This window comes from Amblyraja radiata, chromosome 22, assembly GCF_010909765.2.
Source record: "Amblyraja radiata isolate CabotCenter1 chromosome 22, sAmbRad1.1.pri, whole genome shotgun sequence".
Taxonomy (NCBI): domain Eukaryota; kingdom Metazoa; phylum Chordata; class Chondrichthyes; order Rajiformes; family Rajidae; genus Amblyraja; species Amblyraja radiata.
Window position 1 is genome coordinate 6,193,417 of NC_045977.1, and position 24,750 is coordinate 6,218,166.

Genomic DNA, 24,750 nt, shown 5'->3' on the forward strand with positions numbered 1-24,750 from the left:
CATTCCAAGCCGCGCGGGGCGGTGCTGTAAGGCCCCGCTCCAGGTGCTCTTCAACCCCGCAACTCGGGCGGGAGAAGTCGCCGTTGCGGAAGCCCCGAAAAGCAGTCTCCCAGCAGGGACCCGCGGGCTCCCGGTGCCGCCGTCCGCCAAACCCGCAGTTGCAGCCTCCGAATCTCCAGGGGTCGGGTGGCAGCAGCGCTCCACAACAGCTCCACCCACTCCGGACTCGGCCAGCCCCGTGACGGTGAGGTGAGTAGTCGGAGGCCGCTCCACGTTGCAGCCCCAACGACAACGGAGACCCGACAAAGAAAAGGTCGGGTCTCCCGTGCAGGGAGAGATTTTAAAGTTACCCCCTCCCCCCACACACATACCCCAACAAAAAAAATAACAAAAACTACATAAAAACGAGACAAAAAATAAAACACAGACGGACTGCAGAGGCCGCTGCTGACCAGAGTCGCGCCGCCCACCTACTCATTGGACCTGCTTGCTAGCTTTGAGATTCATGCACAAGAACACCTAGATTACTCTGTATTTCAGCAGCCTCTCTCCATTTAGTGGAGATCTACCTTTCGATTCTGACTGAAGCGCATGAAACTTAATTTGCCAGCCTTTTGCACACTCACTCCATCTATGTCTCATTGTCTAATCACAGTATCCTTTTTGCAACATGGCCTTCCACCCAAGAAGTGCTAAGAAGAATTATATACATTTTTGTAGAATAAAGACATGCTAAAGGGAACTGTTCCAGTCTGGATAACGGAAAACTTTGTGATTGCAGGGAGTACCCAGGCATTTCTTAACATGATCAAATACAGATTTCTCATAATTCAAAATCCAAAATATTATTCAGATCCTGGTTTAGAATAGCACGCACCAAACTTCAATATTTCTAGAAACCTTCAGAATATAAACAAAATCTGAAGTACATTTACTTGGCTGCCATACAACACAAATTGAGTTAGAAAAAGATTTGTTCACTTCCGGTTGGCGCCACGATGTGAGTGGAATCGCGCCATTACAGCTCCGAAAAAAACTGAATTTAAAACGGGGGTAAAAGGGTCAAACAAACGCACTTACCACAGGAGATCGATTGTGAACGGCTCCGGCAGCGTTTAAAAGGTGCGTGACGTCATCAGGCGCGCGATTTTAAGAAGAAATTATGACCCAGCGCTCCCCCACCCCCACCGCTGGAAAAAAAGCTACGAGAAGGGAAACTGGCCTCAGCTCGGGTGCAACTGCTGCTTCTCAAGAAGATGTCTCACAGAGGAAAGCTGAAATGGAGGAACTTAAGACTACCATTCTAGGTGAGATAAAGAAGCAGAGGAAGGAGTATATGGAGGAGATAAAGAAGCAGAGGAAGGAGTATATGGAGGAGATAAAAAGTTTAAAAGCGGATATGCTGGTGTCTCACGAGAAAAATAAAGAAGATAAAGAAGACTTAATAAAACAAGTTATAACGACGGTAAAAAGTATGATGGATGAGTGGAAGGAAAAGGCTAATGCCGAGTTACAAACTCAAATTGAGGATGTAAAGGAAATAGCTGCTGGGATGGAAAGAAAGCTGGATGACAAGATAGATCCTACTATAATTTCGCTAGACCAACAAGGCGAAGCAATTAAAGAGCTAACTAAAATTGCTGAAGTGAATACTAAGGAGACCGAAAAACTCCGTGCCGAGAACAAACGCCTCTTAGAATTATTACATAAAACAAACGAGAAATGTATCGATCTGGAGGGACGCCAACGCCGTAAAAATTTGCGTATAGTTGGTCTGAGCGAAGGTCGTGAGGGGAGTCAAGATCCTCGAAAATTTGTTGCAAAACTTTTAATGGATATTTTGAATTTGGATCATGAACCCCTGTTGAGCCGTGCACATAGGGCTCTAAGACGGGCCCCTGGGATAGGTTCATCGCCCAGACAAATTATTGTAAAAGTGGCCTTTGACCATGTCTTCGAAGAAATGATGAAGATAATAATAAAAAAGAGAAACCTGAAATACGAGGGAGACAACATCAGTATTTTTAGAGACTTCCCAGCAGAAGTGGCCAAGAAAAGAGCTCTATTTAAAGAAACAAAAGGTATCCTGAGGAATGTACAGAATACTAAGAATCTGAGATATGGCTTGATGTACCCAGCAATACTGAGAGTAACTTATGATGACAAGGAATATCGTTTCGTTAAGCATACTGAAGCATTGAAATTCGCCCGAGGCATACAGCAGAAGCCAGAAGATGAAGAGAGAGAAGATGCGGAGGAAGAACCCGAGGGAGAAGGAGAGGACTGAACTTTTATCATCGACCTGTGGTTATGAAATACTCACTTAGAAGGAAGTGGAATAATGGGCATTTAGTAGTAGTTTTGTATTAATTATTAGAAAATATTTAATTATTCCATGATAATAGTATTACATATTATAGTATTAAATACAATTGATATTAGTAATTAGCAAATAGTAATATGAATAATAGAAATAATTACTAAGTACTAAGTATATAAAGTTAGTACCCCACCCCAATATATATAGCATTTGAGATAGGAGCTGGTATAATCAACATCTTTTTTTAATTAAAAAAACGGAAGTCTTTAGATTAATGGCCACGTTAGTGTGGCTTTCACCTTCACATACTACACACTATACAAGTGTAGTTTCTTTTTTTTCTGAGCACCCTATTAACACCCTTTACTTTTTTTTTATTATTGATATTTCTTATTGTTTTTGTTTTTTATTGATCTTATATTATATATTATTTGAATGTAGATGTGAAGGATATTGTGTATTTAGTTTAAGAAGACATAGATGTGGATTAAGGTGGAAAGAAATTCTCATTGGATTGATGTCCGGGTGCAACGGGGAGCTGGGTGAGTCAAGAAGGCTACTCCAAAAAAAGCCGCCCTAATAGTAAAATGCATGATATAAAGGTGAAGACTGGGGGTGATGGAGTAACCTTCTGCAGTTGGAATGTAAAAGGAATTAATGAACCAATTAAAAGGGGAAAGGTATTAGCTCAGTTGAACAGATTGAAGACAGATGTCATTTTCCTTCAAGAGACTCATCTTAAAAAAGATGCTCAACATAGATTAACAGCTAAATGGATTTCTAAGGTGTATCATTCTACATTTATTCATAAATCTAGAGGAGTTGCAATAATTATTCGCAAAGGTATACCTTTCATACAAAGTTCTATTATAGAGGATAAAGAAGGCAGATATGTAATAATTACAGGGGAATTATATTCAAAAAAGGTAATTTTAATGAATATATATGCCCCTAATTTTGATAATCCATTATTTTTTAAGAAAATATTTAATAATATTCCTATATCCACTCAACACAATTTAATAATTGGAGGTGATTTAAATTGTACTTTAGATAATTATCTAGATAGATCATCCGCAAAAAGGAAAGCTGCCTCGAAATCAAGTAAATTCATAAATGCTTTTATCAATACATCTAATATTAAAGACATCTGGAGGTTAGATAACCCATCCGGACGAGAATATTCTTTTTTCTCGCCCGTACATGGAACCTATTCGAGGATAGATTATTTTTTAATAGATTCTAAATTACTTCCTTTTACGTATGATGCAAAATATCATAATATTATCATCTCGGATCATGCGCCATTAACATTTAAGATAAAATTAAAAGATATATCTAATAAAACTACTACCTGGAGATTTAACCCTCAGATATTAAAGGACAATGACTGTTGTAAATATGTGATGGATCAGATTAAATTATTTTTTGAAACTAATGATAATCCTGAAACTTCTCCATCACTATTTTGGGACACATTTAAGGCATTCATGCGTGGCGCAATAATATCCGCACAAGCACATCTCAATAAAGAAAATCGAAAAATAGAACAAAATTTAGAAAATGAGATAAAACGTCTAGATAATGAAAATATAAAACAGCCTTCCAAAGAGTTAAGTAATAAAATTGCATCAGTAAAATATAGATTAAATAAAATATATTCTAATCAAGTGATTAAACTTTTTCAACAAACTAAGCAAGTGTATTTTGAATTTGGAGATAAGCCACAAAAATTACTAGCACGACAGCTTAGAAAATTAGAAGATGAGAAGATGATACACGGAATTAGATCTGAGTATGGAAATATATTAATTACTCCAAAAGATATTAATGATAGATTTTTACAATATTATAAAAATCTTTATTCGTCAAAACTAACAGGACAAACAGATAGTATGGAAATATTTTTACAAGAATGTCAAATCAATAGCTTAGATCAGGAAGGTAGAGAATTGTTAAATGCTGAAATAACAGTAAAAGATATTATAGAATCAATTAGTTCGCTTAAGAACGGAAAAGCAGCGGGCCCAGATGGCCTGAGTGCAGAATTTTATAAAAAATTTCAAGATCTGATTTCCCCAAGATTACAAATAATGTATAGATATGCATATGACCAAGGAAAATTACCAGAATCTTTAAATGAATCCACAATTACACTCATCCCTAAAGTAGATAAGGATTTGGAAGATCCTGGATCATATAGAGCGATTGCCCTTTTAAATACAGACCAAAAAATATTAACTAAGGTCTTATCTAGGAGATTAAGTTTAGTGATCTCTAAATTAATACATTATGATCAAACAGGTTTTATCCCAAAACGTTACTCATCCCATAATCTCAGACGTTTGTTTAATATTATATATTCAAAAAGAATACGAGATACGGAACTAGCGGTTATATCACTAGATGCAGAAAAAGCGTTTGATCAGGTGGAATGGATGTATTTATTTAATATAATGGAAAAGTTTCAATTGGGGGATAGATTTTGTAAATGGGTAAGAATTTTATACTCGAATCCTATGGCAAGAATTTTGACTAACCAAATTTTATCAGCCAAATTCAAACTCTCTAGGGGATGCAGACAGGGATGTCCGTTATCACCCTTATTGTTCGCATTGGTGATAGAACCATTGGCGGAAAAAATTAGATCTGAACCTGAAATATATGGCTATAATACTGATACAACAATTAATAAAATTTCTTTATATGCAGATGATGTTTTGATTTATATTACAAAACCGGAAATTAGTATTCCCAACCTGCTAAACATTATAACTAAGTTTGGTGCATTTTCTGGGTATAGGATTAATTGGGATAAAAGCGAGATTATGCCAATAACAGGAATAAATCTTAATACATTACAACAATACCCATTAAAAGTAGTTACAGACAAACTTAAATATTTAGGGATTAACGTAACTAAAACTCATAACTCATTAATAAAATCCAACTATCCTCAACTATTAGATAAACTTAGAAAAAATATTTTATATTGGAAAACACTGCCTATATCCATGATTGGTAGAATAAGTGCCATAAAGATGGTATTTCTACCGCAGTTGTTATATTTGTTTCAGGCTATTCCTTTTTTTCTTCCGAAAACTTTTTTAAAAAAAATTGATAATATTGTCAATAGCTTTATTTGGGATTATAAAAATCACAGAATAAATAAAAAACATCTATGCAAAGCTAAGATAAATGGAGGATTAGCACTTCCAAACTTTTTATATTATTTTTGGGCTGTTCAGATTAAGAATATGAATTTCTGGTGGGTAAATATGGATCATGAACCGACATGGTTAAATATAGAAAAGGAGGACTGTCTACCTTTCAATGTAGGTTCGATAATTTTTGCACCAACGGAAGTACAAAAAAAATATTATAAAGACAACCTAATAATATATAATAATAGACGTATTTGGAAACAAATAGTTAAGACTCTACACTTGGATAATCTCTCATTTAGATTACCAATTATGAATAATCCATCGTTTAAACCTGCTATATTAGATGGGGGGTTTAAACAATGGGATGATTTAGGAATTACAAGGATAGAACATCTGTATAGAAAAGGAAAATTTCTTTTATTCCAGGAGTTACAAGATATTTATGGATTGTCTCCACAACATTTGTTTAGGTATTTACAAATTAGAGATTATATTAAATCCAATACACAAGATTATAAAAATAAAGAAGCAGGATTGTTAGATGAACTGTTTAATTTATATCCAAATACAGAAAAATTAATAGCCTATATATATAATATCATTTTGGATAAGGAGAATCCAATAACGGAAGTATATCGTCAAGCATGGGAAAATGAAATGGGATTGGCTATAACAAAAGAAAACTGGGAAGAAAGTCTACAACGAATACACCGGTGTTCATTAAACGCCAGACATATACTGATACAATTTAAAGTATTATATAGGTTACATTATTCGAAAACTAAATTAAATAGTATTTTTCCGAATCTCTCCGCTATTTGTGATAAGTGCAAGAAAGCAGAGGCAAATTTAATACATAGTTTCGTTACATGTCCTAAATTGAATTATTACTGGACAGAAATCTTTAAAGTTATTTCTGAAGTCATCAAAGTTAAATTGGACCCTAACCCAAAGCTAATAATATTTGGAATTCCGGATTTACATCTATCACTTACAATAAATCAAAGAAATTTCTTTGATTACTGTTTAATAATTGGAAAAAAAATCATATTGAAATTTTGGAAGGGAACATTATCCCCCACAACCAAAATGTGGGCAACAGAGATGATGGAGACGTTACATCTGGAAAGAATTAGATTTGTCCTATTGGACAAGTATAATTCTTTTGAACAGATATGGTCTCCATATATACAGTATTTAGAGAAGTAGCTGTTCTTGGCAACACAGCTCGACGTGCACCCTGCGGGATTTGGTGAGAATAATTCATTTTTATATTGGAATTACATATATGTCTTTATTGATACTATCACTTGTAGTAGTGTTATTAATAATACATATTGTGGTTACTAAAAATGTTTTTTTTTTTTTTTTTTTTTTTTCGTTTCTCTTTTCTTTTTTATATATAATCAAATTATTATTTAATCACTCTCTTAATGATTTATTCTTTCTCTATTCTTTCTCTATCATTATTTCTAAAAAAACAGTAGATAAGTATTACTAGTGTTTTACTTAATGCAAATTGAATTAATTTGATATAAAGTTGTTTGAAGCATTGTAATTGATTACCTTTAATAAAAAAATATATTAAAAAAAAGAAAAAGATTTGTTGAAAGTTTTTGCCATACTTAAGATCACCATTCCTACAGTTGTCTCAGCACAAAATAATTATGTTTGTCACATGGTACCATGCAGCTGTCATTGTATAATGTCCTTCAGCATTGTCAGCTAGCACCACGAGAAAAAATATGTACTAGGTCATGGGGAATGTTTGAAAATGCATGATGTTTCTATCCTTTTGAAACTTGGACAATTAAAACAGTTTGTCCGCTCTGCCTGTTGGTTGTGCTAAACATCAACAGAAGAAAATTAAAACAACCAAAAGCCTTAACAGCATTATTTGCCCTTTTCCTTGTTTTATTATTGCCTACTGTTCACCTGTCAGTTTTAGACATCCTTCATAATGTGAACTAATTTAATAATGTTTTCACAAAGATAATACAGACCCATTCCTGGCTCGCATAGTCTTTACGGCCGTTTAGAGCTCCGTTTCCACACCACACCTGACTCTGAAGGTGCATCAGTGAGCCAGCCTTCACCCACCGAAGCCCAGTTTGTGAATGCGGAGCTGAGCAACAAACAGCCAACCATGTCATCTCTGAGTGCCAGCTCTATCACCCACCAAATGGAGCTCAGGGCCTGGCAGACATTGATGCAGAGACAACACCCGGCTTGAGATCCAACTATTCCTTTGGTTTATTGATGTTTAATTCGCACGAAGAAGAGACCCACCGAAAGGACACAAAGCGCTGGAGTAATCCAGCAGGTCAGGATCTTTGGTGAACACAAATAGATGATGTTGAGACACTTCCTCAGACTGATTCAGTTAGCCGAGTTACCCCCACACTGTCGTTTCACTTTAAAACTAGGCGCCCCAGCCTGTACCAGCGAGCCTCACTTCAATGGTTTATCCTGCTGTTGTTGCGGCTCACGTTGTTGCTCTTCTGTGTGCCTCCTCGGTCACCATTGGACTCTCCCCTCCGCCCCCACACTGTCACTTCCAAAGTGGAGTTTGTTGACGACTGGGGGAGAAGGAGGGGACCAGAAGGTCCTCTCCCCCCTCTCTCTCCCGCCACCACCGCCTCCTCCCCTGGAGTCGCCGACATACTCCTCCTTGGAAATGATGGCAAGTGAGAGGGGAGGTAGCTCCACGGTGACAGAGGGGGCACAATGAAAAGATACAACAGGAGCCACAATAACAGCCAGGTGAACCGGTGAAGTAGTGCAGACCAGCGTCATGGCCACCCGGTTTAAGGTGAGCCGACAGTGCTGGAATAATTTAGCTGACTGAATTAGTCAGAAGGGTCGCAATGTCACATTCTCAGTGCTCCAGAGATCCTGACCATGGAATAACTCAAGCACTTTGTGACCTTTCGATGGGTGAAGAAAGACTTACTGGTACACCTTGTGCGTTGGTGAGTGGTGTCGGAAGTGGGAACTCTGAACAGTTGTGGAGTCCTTTGCCAGCCAGGATGGGTCAGCAGGTCATTCAATTCACATTTACATTTTATATTTGTTTATACTCTATGTTTGTTTTTATTTCTGACATTCCATTTTAGAGACACGGGATAGGTGTCATTAGTGAGCGAGTGTATTGGCTTTCACTACTACTTGACCTCGGTTGGTCCAGAAAAATCAGATAATCCAGAAAGGCTCTAGCACAGAGGGTGCCGGAAAACTCTGTTTTCAACCTTTGTGACCAATTTGATCAGTGCAATTCAAATGGTGGCCCAATTCATCAATCGCACTGTAAATATTTAGTGTTATGTAAACACGCAATATTCTGGTGAACCTCTTTTGTATATCCTCTCCAAAGCCTCCACATCCTTCGTTGCACAGCAACCAGAACTGCACGCAATACTCCAAACATGGACTAACCAGGGTTTTATACAGCACCAACACAACATCCTGACTTTTATATTCAACTAGACTAAGGGTCCCAGCATGAAAAATCTGAGAGATATTAATGTTTTTTTTTAAATCCCCATTCTCTCTGCTGCCCTCGCTGCAGCCAAATTGTTTGCCTCGCCTTTTTAAAAAGGTTGTGTTCACAAAATGAATTTGTATGAGTGACTGTGTTCACAAACGCAATATTCCAGCTCTTCACCAATTCCAATATTGCTGCTAGTAGTAAGGGTCTTTCTTTTGCGCTAGTATGGGTGTTGTGGGCCGAAAGTACTGGTTTCCCGAGGGCTAGTATAGACATTGTGGGCCGAATGGATTCTTGGGCTGGCAGCTCAGTCGCTGAGGCCTGGCAGTACAGTCACTCGTTCATTTTGTACAAATTCATTTTGTGAACACAAACTTTTTAAAAGGCGAGGCAAACAATTTGCCTGCAGCCACCCGACAACCAAAATTCATTTTGTGAACACAAACTTTTTAAAAAGGCGAGGCAAACAATTGGGCAGCAGCCACTTTACAGCCGCATCGAGGGGACTCACCGTGGAGTAGATGTGCGTTCAGTGTTATTCGCAGCTCAGAGCCGTGACCCTCTTGCTTCCTGGGTCTGGCAGAGACCGAGTGAGGGACTACACTTCTGGGTTTTATAGTCCCTCCCCCCTCCCGCCAGCGGGGGCAGTAGAGAGAATGGGGATTTAAAAAAAAAACATTAATATCTCTTTGATTTTTCATCGATGGGAAGGCGGAAGGGGGCTCTGAGCGAGGTGGCCAAAAATGACGGCCGTAGGTGGCGGCGTTCTCTCGGAAATCGCAGCACAGTGGACCAAAAGCGGTCAAGATCAGATTTTTAGTAATATAGATAGCACAACCAATGAAGGTCCCAACCGGTGAAAGTAGTTCTGCTGTAACAAGTGTTTACAAAGCACAAATTGGATACAATGTAAAAGCCGAATTAGGCAACACTATTTGCCTTACATGGGCCGAATTGGTTATAATGTGATCGAGTAAAAAAAAGATATTTCGCAAATTGTCAAACAGAAATAGAGGTCTTTATTTAAAGTCTAGGGGACAAAAATCCCGTTTCCACTCTCCATATTAATCAGGCACCATCGTGTCTCAGCTACCACCTCAACCTTGGACAGCCAGTGAAATTGACAAGTGAACGCCTCTACTGACACTTGTGCAACTATACTCTATTAAACAAAGTATCATACAGCCTTTAGTAATTCTTAGCTTGCAGGGGGAAAAAAAAACATTTCAATAGAAAATAACTACTAATTAACTAAAATAACTAAGGGAAGAAAATAACTTTGATGTTAAAGTCTGAAACATGCTAGCACCCTAACCCCCTCTGCCTCACTGACAATCATCTTTCTAACTCAATTTTCTATACATACGGTTTTAGGAAAACAACTACTGCTGTTATAGCATTACTATCCATAAATGCTATGACTACTTGTGTTGCTACTTTCAGGGAGCTATGGACTTGCATCTCCAGATCCCTCTGAACATCAATGCTCCCAGGGTTCAAACCATTTACTGTATACCTTTCTCTTACTTATGACTACCTTATACTTGTCCGGATTAAACTTCACCTGATGTTTCCCTACCCATATTTCTGATTGATAATATTTAAAAGACATTTGGACAAGTAAATGGAGAGGAAAGGGATATGGGCTAAAGGCAGGCAGGTGGAACAAGTGTAGATGGGACATTTGGTCGACATGTGCATGTTGGGCCGAAAGGGCCCGTTTCCATGCTGCATGACTCTAAATCCTGCCGTATCCTCCAATAACCTTCCACACTATCCACCTCAACTAATTTTTGTCTCACCTGCAAACTTAATTAACCCAACATTTTCTGTTCAAAACAGATACATTGCAAATTCAGATCCCTGCACTAATCTCATGGAACACCACTGGTCAGATGTCTTCCAGATTGTTCATGGATTCTTGTAGTACAGTAGACTGAACAATTGGACTAATTGCATTTATTTTCCAAGCTCCATTTTGGCACAAGAGAGACAAGAGTTGACCACGTCATCACAATTGGACGATAAACCCATGGTCAGATCCATGGTCAATTTATTTCACGTAAGCTTCTCTTACCTCTGTTTCGCCGATTTCTCATCACATGGCAGCTTCTGAGCCCTTACCTATTAGTGTTGGCAAGGCATTAGATGAGCACAAGGCAGGTACATTTCAGCAAATGCAAGTAAAGATGGATTTGACTTTCCCTAAGATTTGCAGTTTCATTTCATTTTTCTTATGGAGCAATATACACAAGCACATGTGCCACGGTAGAAGGGTTGAGATAACCACGCAAATTATTTAACAGTATTATACAGAGTATAATATTTCTGCAGCAGTACTTAACATATGATTAGCTTATTTACTGCTGTGCTCAACATATTTGAGCTCTAAATTTTCTAGCTACATTGCTAAGATTTTGGTTTAGTGCAAGTTTGTGATCTAATGCAGCCTTAAAGTTAAATCTCTGCATGGCCCCTGATAATCTATGTATAATCTACATACAATGCAGAGATACTTAAATAAAATCTAGCCCAGCTGACTGTCTAGCTGAAGTCTTCCTTGCAGCTACTTTTCCATCCTTAGCCAAAAAAAGCCACCTTCCAAACCATCAAATATACATTATCAAATTTTCCTGTAAAGAAAAACTTAATATAATCCCTACGGAAAACGATCGATATCAAAAGATACCACAAACATGTCACATGCCAAATAGAAGAACCCTCATGGATAGGAATAAGTATTTGGCAAAGACAAATAACCCAAAAGAACATTCATTGTGATAGATTTTTGGAATAGTTAAGTGGGGAATAATACAATCACTGGATTTTATCTCAATAACATCCAATCTGATTTAGTTGATAACACTAAATTAGAAAGCAGAATGCACATAAGCCATGCTCTGAGATATGAACAAGCAACTTAGCAGGAACAATCATACTTTGAGGGGTCAAATTTCACAACATGTGAAAATGAGTACTATATGTACTGTATCAGTTCGGTGCCATGGAATTATTTCTCAATTTTTTTAACCCTTACAATGCTGCTTAACTTGTATAATTGTTTGGAGAGAGCATCATAATGTGGATGCAATAAAATGTTTTACGTGCACAAGTTTTCAGATAGCCAGGAATAAAGAAAATAATTGAGAATGTATTGTGCGACATGGCGAGGACAGAGCTGAACAGAATTCTGGGGCAAAACTGCCATAGTCAGTGAGTGCCCAAAGCTTGTTACAGTGGGACACAAACTCAATGTTCAAGCAGGGGAAAGGAAATGAAATATGCTCAATATGATTTTGGAAACGCCGTGGAAAAACTCAGATTTAAGTGTAAATATGGAATATGGATACTGCTACTCAATTACAGCTTTTTGTTTTCAAATACAGCCTTTATTTGATTAATCTACCTACTCTGAATTGCCACCTTTGCTCGTTGAGGAGAAATGAATGAGACTGATATTCACAATTATTGAAGGCTACTGTTGGCAGCAAAATTGAGAGCCAGATAACCATATAATAATAACCATATAACAATTACAGCACGGAAACAGGCCATCTCGACCCCTCTAGTCCGTGCCGAACACATAATCTCCCCTAGTCCCATATACCTGCGCTCAGACCATAACCCTCCATTCCTTTCCCATCCATATAACTATCCAATTTATTTTTAAATGATAAAAACAAACCTGCCTCCACCACCTTCACTGGAAGCTCATTCCACACAGCTACCACTCTCTGAGTAAAGAAGTTCCCCCTCATGTTACCCCTAAACTTCAGTCCCTTAATTCTCAAGTCATGTCCCCTTGTTTGAATCTTCCCTACTCTCAGTGGGAAAAGCTTTTCCACGTCAACTCTGTCTATCCCTCTCATCATTTTAAAAACCTCTATCAAGTCCCCCCTTAACCTTCTGCGCTCCAAAGAATAAAGCCCTAACTTGTTCAACCTTTCTCTGTAACTTAGTTGCTGAAACCCAGGCAACATTCTAGTAAATCTCCTCTGTACTCTCTCTATTTTGTTGACATCCTTCCTATAATTAGGCGACCAAAATTGTACACCATACTCCAGAATTGGCCTCACCAATGCCTTGTACAATTTTAACATTACATCCCAACTTCTATACTCAATGCTCTGATTTATAAAGGCCAGCACACCAAAAGCTTTCTTTACCACCCTATCTACATGAGATTCCACTTTCATGGAACTGTGCACAGTTATTCCCAGATCCCTCTGTTCACCTACATTCTTCAATTCCCTACCATTTACCATGTACGTCCTATTTTGATTTGTCCTGCCAAGATGTAGCACCTCACACTTATCAGCATTAAACTCCATCTGCCATCTTTCAGCCCACTCTTCCAACTGGCATAAATCTCTCTGTAGACTTTGAAACTCTACTTCATTACCCGCAACCCCACCTATCTTAGTATCATCTGCATACTTACTAATCCAATTTACCACACCATCGTCCAGATCATTGATGTACATGACAAACAACAGTGGACCCAACACAGATCCCTGTGGCACCCCACTCGTCACTGGCCTCCAACCTGACAAACAACCATCCACCATTACTCTCTGGCATCTCCCATTCAGCCACTGTTGAATCCATCTTGCTACTCCACCATTAATACCCAACCATTGAACCTTCTTAACCAACCTTCCATGAGGAACCTTGTCAAAGGCCTTACTGAAGTCCATATACACAACATCCACTGCTTTACCCTCATCAATTTCCCGAGTAACATCTTCAAAAAATTCAAGAAGATTAGTTAAACATGACCTTCCAGGCACAAATCCATGTTGACTGTTCCTAATCAGACCCTTTTTATCCAGATGCTTATATATATTATCTCTAAGTATTCTTTCCAGATAAAGAAACTTAATTGATGGAAGGAAAAGATTCAGATTAATTTATACTAGGATTAATCCTATATACTAGGATTGAATTCCATTTCTTGTTCACAAGTAGAGAGGTGAATGAAAATGCTGTTCTACCAGGGTATCCAGGGCCTGGAACTCAATGGGTAAAGTGTACGGGAGACTAAAGACCCAAAGGTGGTCTAATCAACTTTATCTTAGCATTATAAATTCAGTCAAGTCCTGCTCAGTACCCTGCCAATTGAGAACATCCTCTTGGCTGTTGGCACTACCCTTGTGGTAGCCAAACTAGGGGACAGCATACACTCATATAATCCTGTGTAGTCTGAAGAAGGGTCTCAACCCAAAATATCACCCATTCCTTCTCTCCAGAGATGCTGCCTGACCCACTGAGTTACTCCAGCATTTTGTGTCTACATCCTGTATAGTCTCTTCTTTGACAAGATAACACGCAACAAAAAGCTTTCCACTGTAACTGAGTGCACGTGACAATAATAAATTAAATAAAACAATGCCACCCAGCAAATAAAGTTAAAAGTTGAGATTTGTTTTTTTATTGTCATCACAATCCAACACAACCGTCCTCCATTGGACACAAACGGTTGAATGTTGCCTTTTTGTTATAAATTTATGAATAGAACTTTGCCTCATCCTCAAATCTATCCTAAAGTTACATTAGCTTCACTACGCAGAATACGGAACAGAAACAAATTCACTCACTCCACTGATTTTTGTTAAATTAGAAACATTCAACACCAGTAACATATCCGAATAGGAGGAAGTTAAAACCATTTTTTCCATGTTTTTCCACATGCCCAAACAGCCGACAATCTGGACATGTTTTCTTGAACATCTGAATCTGTATAATAAAAAGCACTGGCAATTGTATAAAGCAAGATCAATGCAGGCCCACATATATACGTTTCAAAAGAGTCTAAACCCAAATCATCGCTCCATTGTCGGAAGTTACAATGGAACTAGTTTGTGAAGTTCTTCAGCTCTTGAAAGGTTTCAAAATAAAAATTTGTGTTGTCAATAAACAAGATTGTATTTAGAGAGTTAGAAAATGTACTTCTACTCACAAACTTTCATGCATAAAACGATGGGATATTGTTCTACATCACAGAGCATAAATGATAATGCACACACTATCTTAAATGTCACTTTATCCACAAGAGTGTTACTGAGACCTCACTATTAAACTCCATTTTCTGACTCAGCACAATGGTAACAAGACATTTGTTTTGTCTTCGAAAAGACGTGCTTATAATCCAGGAACACTTTCATGTGATTCACTGAAGTTATATATTATCCACATTTCCAACTCAAATCCAAAATACACTCAGAATAGCACAGAGCTTTCTGCAGAAAATTTGTCTATTTTCATTTATAACAAGAATTTAGATTACCCAAAATACAAATTTGGTATTATTCCATTATATTGATAAGACTGCCATGTCTAATAGTGGAAGATTATAATAATGCTTAACACTGGCTCTTCCTGATTCAATGTACATAAAAAATTAAATCAAAATAGCTCTTCTCCCGAGGTGCCTGCCAGAAGGCTCTGCGGTTGACGGGACCTCGGCCGAAGGCTTGGCGGTTCGTGGGACCAGTAACTAGCCTTGTTGCTTGTTGAACTGAGGTAACGGCTCTAGTACCTTAAAGGCAGGCTGCAGGAGGCGTCCCCGGAACACAAAGATAGCTGGGCGAGGAGAGGGACGTTGGTTCACAGGAACTGCTCCACGATATCAAGTGGGCACATGGGCCGACTGGACTCTGAATAAAGGTGCCAAAAATGGTGGTGCCCACATGCATTATAAATACAAAGGAAAATTTCACTGTGCAGTTGCATGTGACAAATAAAGCACCATTTAAATATTAGACTATCAATAAAATTGTCAATAGCTAAACTAATTATATCACCTCATTTCAATTCTCTCTACACTTACAAGTTATTTCTTTAGATAGGTTATTTCATCTCCACTAACATTTCTTTCTAAGCTTCTCCAAGCTAACAATGATCCATTCTACATTTTCCTCGATCCCCATCCCCTCTCATTTTCACACCTTATACATCCTTATCTCTGAAGAAGGGTCGAGACCTGAAACATCACCCATTCCTTTTCTCCAGACATGCTGCCTGTCCCACTGAGATACTCCAGCATTTTGTATCCATCTTTGGTTTAAACTAGCATCTGCAGTTCATTCCTACACAAACTTTTCTTTGTTGCATGATCCAGTTCCGCTGTGGAGATAGAATTCCTCATTATAATAAATCATGAAACATCCAAACCCATGCAAAACTTCAATATGATGAATAATGGAAGGAATGCCCAAATAGTTGTCAAGAGTAGCATGGCCCATACTTACTTGCTGCCCAAAGGCACAGCACCAAATATGTCAAATGATCGGTTTTAGTTGCATCTTACTGCCAGTTTCAAGATTACAGAATTACTTTACAAGATATCCTTTCATTATTTAGCTTCCACTTTAATTCAGTTGCAAGCACCGCAAATTTGTAAAACAAAGTGCAATATATACTCATCAACATCGCTACATCAGCGAGAGCAAGCGCAGGCTCGGCGATCGCTTCGCTGAACACCTCCGCTCAGTCTGTCTTAACCAACCCGAGCGCCCGGTTGCTCAGCACTTCAACTCCCCCACCCATTCCCACTGACCTTTCTGTCCTGGGCCTCCTCCATTGCCAGAGTGAGGCCCTGTGCAAATTGGAGGAGCAGCACCTCATATTTCGTTTGGGTAGTTAACACCCCAGCAGTGTGAACATCGACATCTCTAATTTTAGATAGTCCTTGCTTTCTCCACCCCTCCTTCCCAGTTCTCCCACAAGTACGACTGTATCTGACTACTTCCTAGCTTTTTCCGATGCCCCCCCCTCCCCCGCGACATCAGTCTGAAGAAGGGTCTCGACCCGAAATGTCACCAATTCCTTCTCTCCATAGATGCGGCCTCACCCGCTGAGTTGCTCCAGCATTTTTTTGTCTACCTTCGATTTTTCCAGCATCTGCAGTTCTTTCTTAAGCAATATATACTCATTCAGTTTGAGAGTGATGCCAGCCAGTGCAAATGTCAATAGTCTTCATTGACTGAAAGAGACAGGGAACAAGTACCCCAGATGTGACGCTCAAAAATGAAGCATGTTAATAAGTGGATTTCCCTTTTCAAAGCAGTATTCCCCAGAGTAAAAACTTTTTTTGACCCGTTTACTCAACAACCTTCCTCACTGCCCACAACTCCAACAATTTTTGTGTCATCTACAAACTTACCATCCACATTTACATCCAAGTCATTTATATACATCACAAACAGAAGTTCCAACACAGAGCCCGGGAGACTTCCACCGCTCACAGGCCTTCAGCTATAACAACATCCTTTCACCACAACCCTCTGCCTTCTATGAATAATCCAGATGTGAATCTACACATTCAGGTCACCAGGGATCCCATGCATCTTTATCTTCTGGATTAGGCTACCAAGAAGGACTGCATCAAATGACTTACTAAAGTCCATGCAGTCAACATCTACTGCACTAGCCTCAATCACCTCCTGAAAAATCGTAATCAAGTTTGGGAAACATGACCTGCCATGGACAAAACCAGGTTGACTGTCTGTAAATAGCCCATCACCTTCCAAATTTGTGTAAATTGCACTCTGAAGAATCCTTCCCAATAGATCCCTACCATTGATGCGAGACTTACCAGCCTATAATTTACTCAATCATCTCTGCTTCCCTTCTGCAACAAAGGAACAACATTGGCCATTCTTATGGGCCTTACCAACAGCTAGAGTAGAAAGATCTTCAAGGCCTCTGCAATCTCCTCTTGCCTCACTCAATAACAGGGGAAGGATCCACCAGTCCCTCGGGATGCCTCCAGCAATGTTCCACAGAGCCTCTACACTTGTTTCTTGGTCTAGATCATGGTGCAAGGCAAAACGCACACCTCAACACATATGGTTTACTCAGTTTCCTTATCAACCAATAGTTAACGCATGCCCTTTTTCCCGGAGACAAAGCACTGTCATCAGCTTGAGCGATTAAATTTCATGACGCTCAAGGAACAACTTTCAATTACATTTCAATGGGTTTTGACCATTTTGAAAATACCAGCGAATCCATCAATAAAACAAACAATAGGCCAAAAGGTAAACATTTTACCAGGGGCTGAGACAATAGGTAGATTTGATATCTTTGTGAAGACCTCATTCACTCTCACCCCCCCACGACTACATTTTCAAGAGCAGTTGGCACCCACAATCCTCCATACAATTCTTGCCATTATTTATAATCCTAGATGTCAGCAGAGAAACTCAGATCTACATGCAAGTAGGAAGTAAAAGAGTTATGGGAAAGGGGTGGGGTCAGCAAGGCAAAAATATACCAATGCAAGCTACTGTGGAACATTTGTGAAAGTTGTGGAACACATCAAAAGCTTGAAGGGTGCCTGAAGAAATTGCACATTATCTTTGAAACACACCAGGGATGAAACCTCTTATCTTTTGAAGTATTACAAACCCATATCAAAAATGGCATTTTAGTGACAAAACACAGCCACACACACAAAAATCACATGGAGTTGACCAAACGATATTCCCTTGCAACTTCCTATTCAATATTTGAACAACAGTATCAAGACCAGATTTTCACTGTATGCAATTTCAAATCACTGTACAGAATTATTCAGCAAAAGAAAAAAACGAGTTTGTGGCCTCCGATTTCCCCCACCTGTAGCTCAATCAGCTCAATTACCTTATCGCAAAGATCACAACTATTTTCTCACAATGTCCCTTTAGTGCAAACTAATAATGCCTCCCATGGCCTGATCTTCAAATTCCACTTCATTGATACCCAAATCTTGTCTTGACTAGAAGACACCGTTCCAAGGTAAATAGGTTATCTGCTTTTCTTTCTAGTTGCACAGTGAAACTAATAATGAAGGCAGACACATGCTGGAGTAACTCAGCAGGACAGACAGCTTCTCTGGAGAGAAGGAAGGGGTGACGTTTTGGGTCGAGACCCTTCTTCAGACCAGTAATGATGCCTGCTCAGGCATCACACGGCTCTGGAATTCTTCCCCACATCCCACCAATTTATCACCATACCTCTCTGTGGCAGGAATCTTTGCCAGTTAATCCTGGCATTACCCAAGGAATAAATGTTTGTTCCTTCTTATAGCTTTCTTTCCCCGTGCCCTTAAAAAATAATATTTTGGAAACAGCGTCAGTTTGCAAGAGAGAGCAAGTGGGCATTGGCAACAAGGCCAACACCTTTTAATGTGGCATAATATAATAACTATCATGTACCAATCACCTTAAAATATAAATGGTTTGTTCACCAAGTAATTCTCAGCTAATTGCAGCAGAATGATTGAAAATGGGTAGATTTTAATTGCAGATGTCAGTCGGAATGATACAGGACTGAAACTGGGACTTTAAGACCACGTCCAACGAACCATTGTGCCAATCTGTACTGATCTCATTGATATGTACATTATCCATAGCCTTCAACACGGCAATTCAAGTACTTGTCTATATACTTACAACCTATGTGAACATATATCTCCACGGCCCAGCAGTGCATTCCAAATTCTAGGTAAAAACATTCTTCCTTAGATCTCTAAATCTTTTACCCCAAATGCCCTCAACTTTTAGATATGGTGAAACGTTTCCTACTATCTACCTTAAATGTGCCCCTCAATACTGTGCTTTTCAGCCACTTCTGCTCCAAGGAAAACAACCCAATCTTCTTACGCCGGTGTTTTGGTTCTACGGGGACAGCAATATGCTTTTTAAATTATATACGGCACGATCTAGTGCATTTGATCCCTGTATAACACTCAGCAGAGAGCAAATTAATTTATCACAAATGTGCCACAGTCCTGGTGCTTGGCAGTGGAGAGAGCAAATATTGAAGGGGGTGGGGGGTGGGGGCGGCTAACTATCACAATTGAATACTGTCGGGTCATTCATGTGTTTCTGGAAATGCACTCACTCAGAAATACGGCGAGTATCCCATCATACCTGTGACTTGTTCTTAGTTGGACCAACCTTCCCAGTAGGTGATTACAATGATAGCAGTCCCAATGAGTATTGAAGTCAAACACAAAGTACTGGAGGAACTCAGCAGATCAGGCAGCATCTGTGAAAGGAACAGTCAGGTGATGCTTTGGGTTGGGACCCTTCTTCAGACTGAAGTAAGCTGGTTAAAACTAACTACTTGGAGATTGTAACTTTTTGGCATCACAGGAAAGCAATGTGACCAAAGGCTTGCTTCAATGAGAGTGGGGAATTCATGAAAATGAATCATCGATGGAGCATTTGTCTCTTGAAAGCTGTAAATATTTCAGCTTAATCTTTTACATCTTAATACTGGGGACCACCAGCATTGTAATGACAATTCCCATTCACATAAATTGTTTAAAATGATTATCCATGATAATCTGCAACTGGAAAGATATGATCCTTGGCTTCCTACATCACAATTTGGCCTAAAGCATGCTATCTCTACTAAAATATTGTTTCACCAGGTAAATACAATAATTATATCCATGAACAAAACACAAAATGCTGTCGGAACTCAGCTGGTCAGGCAGCATCTGGGGAGAAACTCCAGTTCCCATCCCAGATACTGTCTGATCTGCTGAGTTGCTCCAGTACTTTGCATTTAGATTCCAGCACCTACACTTTCTGTTGTCTACATTTATATACATATGGATTATAGATAATTGCAATTCTCATGGCCCAGAGGATTGAATGGCCAGTTTTGAGCTGTTGATTTTTTGAAAAAAGTTTAGTTTAGAGATACAGCGCAGACAGTCCCTTCGGCCCACTGAGTCTGCACCGACCAGTAATCCACGCACACTAACACTACCCTACACTCATTAGGGACAATTTTACATTTACACTGAGCCAGTTAACCTACAAACCTGCATGTCTTTGTAGTGTGGGAGGAAACCGAAGATCTCAGAGAAAACCCATGCTGTGCATGGGGAGAATGTACAGACAAACACCCATAGTCAGGATTGAATCCGGGCCTCAGGCGTTGTAAGGCAGTAGCTTTACTGCTATACCATTGTGCTGCCCTGAACTTATCCAGTTTGATGGGAGTATAATTTCAACTGTCTTTGCAGGGAGTGCGTTATTATTATGATCCAACGTATCAGGGATTGACAGATAAGCCTTATTAAGATTGGTTCAGTAGGTTTGGTAGATGGGGAGTGAGATTTTTCTCTTCCACTGGTACTCATCTGCAGCAATCAATCTAGGTGGTTAAAGGGCCTGTCCCACCGTACGAGGCAATTCAAGAGCTCTCCCGAGTTTGAAAAAAAAATCAAACTCGTGGTAAGTACGTAGAATGTACATAGCGGCTACGTCGGAGCTCGTGGATGTCTCGTAGTGGCCCGTAATGCTAACGGCAGGTACTCGGGAAACGCGGTAACACATGACATTTTTTTCAGCACTGTGAAAAATGTCCACGAGAGCCCCGAGTACCTACGAACAGTTATTACCGCAATTATCAGAGTTCGAATCAGGGGAAACTCGGGAATTACCTCGTACAGTGGGACAGGCCCTTTAGGGACAATATCACTAATCTTGGTATGGACAATGAATTCCGACAAAGCCTGCTCCTCCCATTCCTTACATTAAAATGGCATTTTGCAGAGCAAGATTGATTCACCAGAGAATGGTCACCAAGTGGTTGTGATGCTGCTTGATCTGATATTAGATGCCACAATATCCAAGCAGCTCGCATCAAATATGAAGAACTGAGCATGTAAGAAGGAACTGCAGATGCTGGTTTAAACCAAAGATAGACACAAAAAGCTGGAGTAACGCAGCAGGACAGGCAGCACCTCTGGAGATAAGGAGTGACTGACATTTCAGGTCGAGACCCTTCAGTCTAGTCTGAAGAAGGCTCTCGACCCGAAACATCACCCATTCCCCTCTTGAGATGCTGCCTGTCCTGCTGAGTTACTCCAGCTTTGTGTCTATCTTCATGAAGAACTGAGCTGTCACTTTTCACATTTGTTTTGTTTATGATCATGAAATAATCAGGGATTTAAGATGACAATAAATGTTAATTGACAACCCTGTTGGACACCTCCCTTAGGCCTAATCCATGAGAAGTCCAAAGGATAGCTCATCTCACCTTCGTTAAGCTTCACACTATCACCCAATTTCTCTGCATTTGGTAGATAGTGTTCTATTATGATGGCACATCAAGTAGACATTGGGAGCAGCTGCCCCCTTCCCAGATCATTTGGAAACAGTCTCATCCTTGTGCCATGATCAAGACCATCTATTCTGTCCTTCGCAGAATGGTCCTTACTTGGCTCAGTTGCTGCTGATAGTTCCTCACACGTTGATCTTTCTTAATCCCTCTTAAAATGCAAATCTAAAATTACTGCATATTTCTCATATGTCCAGATCCAAAATGTCATCCATACATTTCCCTTCAGAGGCTGCTTGACCCAGAATTCTTCAAACAGTTCCTTTAAAAAAAGTGTTTCTCAAATGGCATCAATTTCAATTAATCATAAATTGTATGTCTGTTCCCACTGACAAACTGGGTCGTGGTTAATCTGTGCAAAATCCATATAATGGCTTTGCCTTTCCTAACTCTAATCTTCCCTGGGAATTACAGTGGTCCTGAAATGATTGTCACTATCGATGGTCATGTCTTCAGCTGCTTACCCCCTTTGGAATCCTGTCCCAAACTCTTCAACATGCCCCATTGATTTGTTTAGTTAATTACCCTAATATTTTGTAACTCATTGTCAGTTTATTAGTGTTCTGAAGTTTCTTAGTACATTTGTTCTGTTAATGGAACTATGAGTTCAAGTTGCTATTCAAGTGTTGTTTCTGGTAAAATATAAAATTCAGTCTTTAGATTTGATTTCAGCTATTGCATTGCAGTTTTAATTACTATAACAGACTAGCCACTAGAATTGTCATAACTGTAGCACAAATACATACCGTCTAATAAATCCTTGTGCATAAAATGCAAGCTGTTTGCAGCATGATGTCTTCAAAAAGTGCTGAAAGTAGCCAATATGACAATTACCGTACAGTACTCCTAAAGGGCATACCAGCATGCATCTTAGCAGTGGTTGCATCTAATAAAGTGTAGATTCAACAGCAAATAATTCTACCCCATGCGAATTGTAATTAAATAATTGTAAAGTATCTGACTAGTGCATCTGAAGTTGTGCCTTTATTCCACGAATGGGGATTAAAGTTCGTGTCTTAAACTTGCAAACAAACCATTTACAATAAATAAGTGAATTCATAACCTAAAATAAACCAACCAGTATCCCCCCGCAAATATGTTTTGTAATTCAAGACTTTAGCGCTTACTTAGAAAAACGTGCGCTGCCATCTTTATTGAGTAGATACCTGGAATCGAGAGAAAGTGCAAACAGACGATTCATTCAAATGGAGACTGGTCTCCACATTTGGGCCTCAAGCCTTATAACAAATTTCTCGACTACCATATGGAACATTCGTAATAAATATATACTCATACCATGAGAACAATTATGCATGAAACTGGGGTTAAAGATCAACTGTGTTTAAAGCATTGAAGCCTGAAGTTGACATGGGTCGCAAAACAGCCAATTTGAAGCTTTTTTAAATCGCCTTGTTCGACACAATTAGTAGAACTTAGATACAAGCGTATCTAGGACAAACGATGGAACTTAGGCCACAAACTCTTTTCACCTCCGAGCCACCCAACCCTTCATCCAGCCCATTGCCACAACCCTGCTGTTACGGATAAATGAACAAAGGCCCCAAGTTGCCCCACACACTTTACTCTACCTTCTATTCCCCCCCACCCTCCTCCTTCCCTCGATTTAGCAAAAAAATATTTTTTATTACCTTCTGGCGACTCCGCGGCCTCGTCCGAACCCCTCAGAAACGAGGGGACGAATTCTGCTGCGTGGACGTTTGGAACGAACGGCTTGGCGTTCACATTGAGCTTAGAAAAAGAGTTGTTCATCTGGGCCTCGACATCCGTGTCGGCCGCCAGCTCCCAGCAATCAGGGGCGTAATCCGCCACGTCTTTCGAATCCATGGCCGTACTGAGAATGTTACTGGGCTTAAAAATAACGTGTCTTTCTTCCTCTCTATCTCCCTCCTTCCTTCCTTCCCTGCCTCGCTGGCTCCTCCGAGGCTGTTAGTGCGCGGATCGGAAGGAGGCCTGGGAGCAGGCTGTGGCTTGGCCGGTAACAAGCCGATGGCCGCGCCGCTCGCTCACTCCGTCCGCCTGCCCTCTCCGCGTGTGTTTCCCGAAAGGGCTGACGTTCACTTACGTGATAGACTAGTGATAAACGCCCGCCTCTGCGCATGCCCGAGCGGCAGGCACGGCATTGTGGGAACTGTAGTTTAGACGTCGGCAAACCTCCCATGAGCTTCCGGCGCGAGGAACTACAATAACCAGAAGCCCGCGCGCCCTGCCGACCAACACCCCCGGATGTGTGACCTCGCAGTAACAGTCGAGCGCCTCTCCCGTTAGATAGCGTTTGAAGAATCAGCGGCCGAAGGGAGCGGGTGAGAGATTAGACCATGTCAGGCTTTAATCGTCTCCCCCCCCGCCCGCCCAATCCGGATTAGCAGTACATGACTTCAACGCGATGGAACCCAAAAGTCTACGTTTCTTCCCTGATGTTTCAAGGCCTGGCCTGGTCAGGGAATACATCAGCGATGTGCCACAAGGATAAACCTTCCCCGGGTTCAGTGTGAATTATATTGAATGCCATTTCATACACCCTGAGATATGAAGCACCGAACTAAATGTTCCCAGCGTCAAACATTATTTCTACACCCTTCTAATGATCGTTAGCATACTGATTGGAATGTAAAATATATTGCGATACCATT

General features: G+C 39.9%; 1 protein-coding gene across 1 annotated transcript in view; it reads right to left on the bottom strand.

Moving 5' to 3' along the window:
• The window catches only part of gspt1 (G1 to S phase transition 1), a 43,487-nt gene extending 19,275 nt beyond the window's left edge, over nucleotides 1–24,212 (bottom strand). Inside the window, exon 1 of the mRNA XM_033040301.1 lies at nucleotides 23,749–24,212. Within this exon, the coding sequence (XP_032896192.1) occupies nucleotides 23,749–23,944 (196 nt within the window). The 5' untranslated portion in view covers nucleotides 23,945–24,212. The remainder of the gene's footprint in view (nucleotides 1–23,748) is intronic.
• Between the last annotated feature and the right edge of the window lie 538 nt (nucleotides 24,213–24,750).